Here is a 3,595-nt window from a genome sequence, read left to right as displayed (position 1 = left end):
GAGCACTGTGCAGTATTGTGTCTAATCATCAGTTATCTGCTGCTAATCTCTCCCCATTTACAGGCAGGAAAGAAAGCTTAATACCATCCACTAAGACCCTAAAATTATTTAACTACCAAGTCTTCCAAAAGCCATAAAAAGTCTCCAAAATATATAAAATTTTTCTGCTGTAGCACACTCTCTCTCCCTTAGCCATTGTTATGTTTTTCAAGGTCCAAAGTCTCATTCATCTTTTGGAAAGCTTCTATGAAGAGCTGAGATTCTCATGGGCAGAGCCTCAAGGGGGCACCACTGTCACCTTCTCCAGGATGCTCAGGACAGAAGAAAGGACTCAAAGTCTCCAAAGAGGAAAGGTCACTCTGTGTATAAATGAGGGCATCATTTCTAATATCAAAAATCTTAATTTCTTCCAGGTCAACATCGAGGAAAATTCCCACAAGGTCAGAGCTGGAAGGGATTCTGATCTGTGGGAAAGAGCTAGGGTAAATTGCATTTCCCTTCATGCTGATGACCCAGAAGCCAAGCACAGAGGATAAAGTGCTCTTCTTTCTGTTCACAGACTCCTTGCAGATACCTAATGCCCACTCCTTCCCCTCTCCCACTTCTACTTCCCAATAGTGGCAACCAAAGAGGAAGCAGGGGGAGTCCAGGACACAGGCCATGTGGGTGAATCTCTCAGGACTTTCAGGCTGGTCGTGAAAGATCTTTCCATTCTGGATGGTGTTTAGGTCATTGGAGAGGACAAGGAAGGGGTTGGCGGTGGCAGCATCCAGGGTCATCTTCTCTTGGAACCTCAGGATTGCAGACTTTGCTCCAGTAGTGCACCATGTTGCATGATGAGAAGAGTTAGCTCTTTAGTTATAGCATATTTCATAGCAGGATCCTCAAGGACTTCTCGACATAGGGAGCAGGTCAATGCTGATTTATCCCTTTCTAGAATCCAATTTTGAGTGCAATGAAAACAGAAGGTATGCCCACAAGAGACATAAATAGGTTGGTTGGAAAATTCCAGACAAATAGCACATTTTGCTTCCTCTTGCAGACTTTTAGCCATTGGTCCTAAAGGTTATTCTTCAGCAGTAGCCAGAAATGAACCTTCTTCTCTTCAATAACCAGAATGTGTCTAAATCCAATTAAAAAATTGAATAATTTAAATCTTTCTTAAAGTTTGAATAAATGCATAAATGTATAAACAAATAAATCTTTCTGTAGTTATGTATGAAAGTGGTACCAAGTCACCAAAATAAAATCACCATCTATGAGAAAATTATCAAAATCCTATGTAAAATTACAGCAATTTCCTTTTTGCAGAAGCAACTGTATAGACAACTGTCTTCCAGATTACAGGAAGTGAAACATTCTTAAAGACTCATTAAGACTTAAGAAATATGAATAAAATTACAGTGCAATAATTGGTGTCACCTATTTTAACAATATTATTAAAATACTATTTTGAAGCATAATACTGCATCAGTATAATACTACAACAAAAGTAAAGTATTTATATTAATGTGAAGAAGTTTGTTCTTTTCAATATTATCCCTGATCAAAAAATAAATGAGAAAAAAATCTATATACAAAATAGTAGTATGATCAAGTTAATGACCATATATCAATAAGATGTAATATTAAGCAAATATTAAATATAGAAACCACACGAATCCTAGAAGAATGCTTAACAAATGATGTGAAATACTAATGAACACTATCATAGTCAAATTTCCTGGACTTGTAATGTGTAGTATTTAAAAATACTTATATAGCAGAGCAGGTATAGCTCAGTGGTTGAATGCCTGCTTCGCATGTATGAGGTCCAGCATTCAATCCCTGGTACCTCCTAAAAAAAAATATATATATATATACATATCAAAAGACAAAGTTAAAATGAAAACTCAAATTGTTTTGTTAAAGGGGATTCATTAATTTTCCTGACACAAAAGAAATAGGATAGTGGAAACTGTCTTTTTCAGACAGTGCAGGTTACCTTATCTGGAGATTTCCAGTTGACTTCTTGTCTGTGCTGACCACAGTTTCTCTCTGTGGAAGCTGAGCTGAGTTGAATCTTTAATGGGATCCTGGGACACAGTCTCTGCCCCTTTCTTTGGATATCCTCTACTGTTCAGGGATCAAACAATTTCCAGGTCTAAATAAAAAAGGTCAATCCTACTGTAGTCATGACATAAAAGTGACTCTAAGGAACTCCCAGAATTTCAAAGAAAATTACATTATGTGAGTAAAACTAACAAAATCCACTGCAAAATTAATTACCCATTGTAGACTCAACTTTAAGAACAAAATATCATTCAGATTAAATGCTTTAAAGCACTCATTAAAAAAACAATCAATGTCTGAAGAAGTGTGACTAAACACGTATTAGTTATTGGTTCCAGCTTCTTTGAGATAATCCTACCTGAACAAAAGACAAAATGGTGTTCATGATAAGGAAGATACCTTCCAGCTACCCCAACTGCTCCCAATTGAGAACCTCTGGTGCTCTGATAGCCTCCTTCTGGGCATTCTTAAAACAGTCGCCTTACTTTGGATGAGCTACCCCTGTATTGCTGGGCATGTGTTTAGTCAGGCTGGGCCCATGACCGAGATCCTCAATAACATTTCTTTCAGATGGGTGACAACACAGAGAAATGTCTTCCTTAAATCCAAAAGAGAAGGCACTGGAAATATAATCTGTCAAAAAGAGACATAAGTGGGACAGCTTACCTTGTGCTGGAGACTTTCAGCTGAGCTCCTGAATGTCCAATAACTCTACCTCCTCCTCTCTGAGTCTGTGCTCCTCTCAGCAAAGAGCTTGAGCTGATGCATTGACCCTTACATACCTGGGACCAGACCATGCCCCATCAACATCACAGTCTCCCCTGCAAGGAATGTGTTAAGTAAATGTAATCAAGCAAATTTAATCAGTGATACTATATTTAGCACATGATGGTGGCATTAAAGCAGATTCAAAATTTTGTAGTATAGTTTCCTTTCTGAGTTAAGATAGCAAATCTGAATGTGAATGAGATTCTCGAATTCCTGAAATTAACTTTAAAGACAAAACTTTTTACCATGCAAATACAGAAACACACTGTTGAATCCTAATCAAATCTGAGTTAATATAATGATTGGTGTCCCTGATATAATTATGCATAAACAGAATCTACACCAGCATTCCTAACCTTTGACTCACCATTCCTAGTCTTGGATGTGGTTACTGGATGATAAGAAAGATGGTCGGCAATTTTAGATACGTCATAAAGATAAGTTGGCCACTATAAGGTGTCCCACTTTGGACAATGAATTCTATGATATCTGCACTGAAAGTAGAAAGATCAGTAAAACTCATAAGGGAGGAGGTCTAAAACACAATTTTGAGAAAACTGGGTTGGCAGGTCAAAGAATTCCTATTGCTGAGAGGGCCAAGAATAAACCCTTCCACTGAGACATATTCCATTCTGTACATCTTCACTGGGTTTGAACCAGGGCCCTTGCTCCAATCACAAACCTTTTACTCTGTTTTCATGAGGTCACTGTATACTTTCCTATGAGCTAAATCCCTCCAGCTGTAGCTCTCAAGATTTTTAATTTTAATCTCAGG

General features: G+C 37.7%; 1 protein-coding gene across 1 annotated transcript; it reads right to left on the bottom strand.

The window, feature by feature from the left end:
* Positions 1–263: 263 nt before the first annotated feature.
* Positions 264–779, bottom strand: LOC101413173 (ret finger protein-like 4B). Its single transcript, XM_012524209.2, has one exon. The coding sequence runs from the start codon at positions 777–779 to the stop codon at positions 264–266; it is 516 nt and encodes a 171-aa protein (XP_012379663.2).
* Between the last annotated feature and the right edge of the window lie 2,816 nt (positions 780–3,595).

This window comes from Dasypus novemcinctus, chromosome 11 (genome assembly GCF_030445035.2).
Source record: "Dasypus novemcinctus isolate mDasNov1 chromosome 11, mDasNov1.1.hap2, whole genome shotgun sequence".
NCBI lineage: Eukaryota > Metazoa > Chordata > Mammalia > Cingulata > Dasypodidae > Dasypus > Dasypus novemcinctus.
This window is presented reverse-complemented; position numbering and strand designations above follow the sequence as displayed.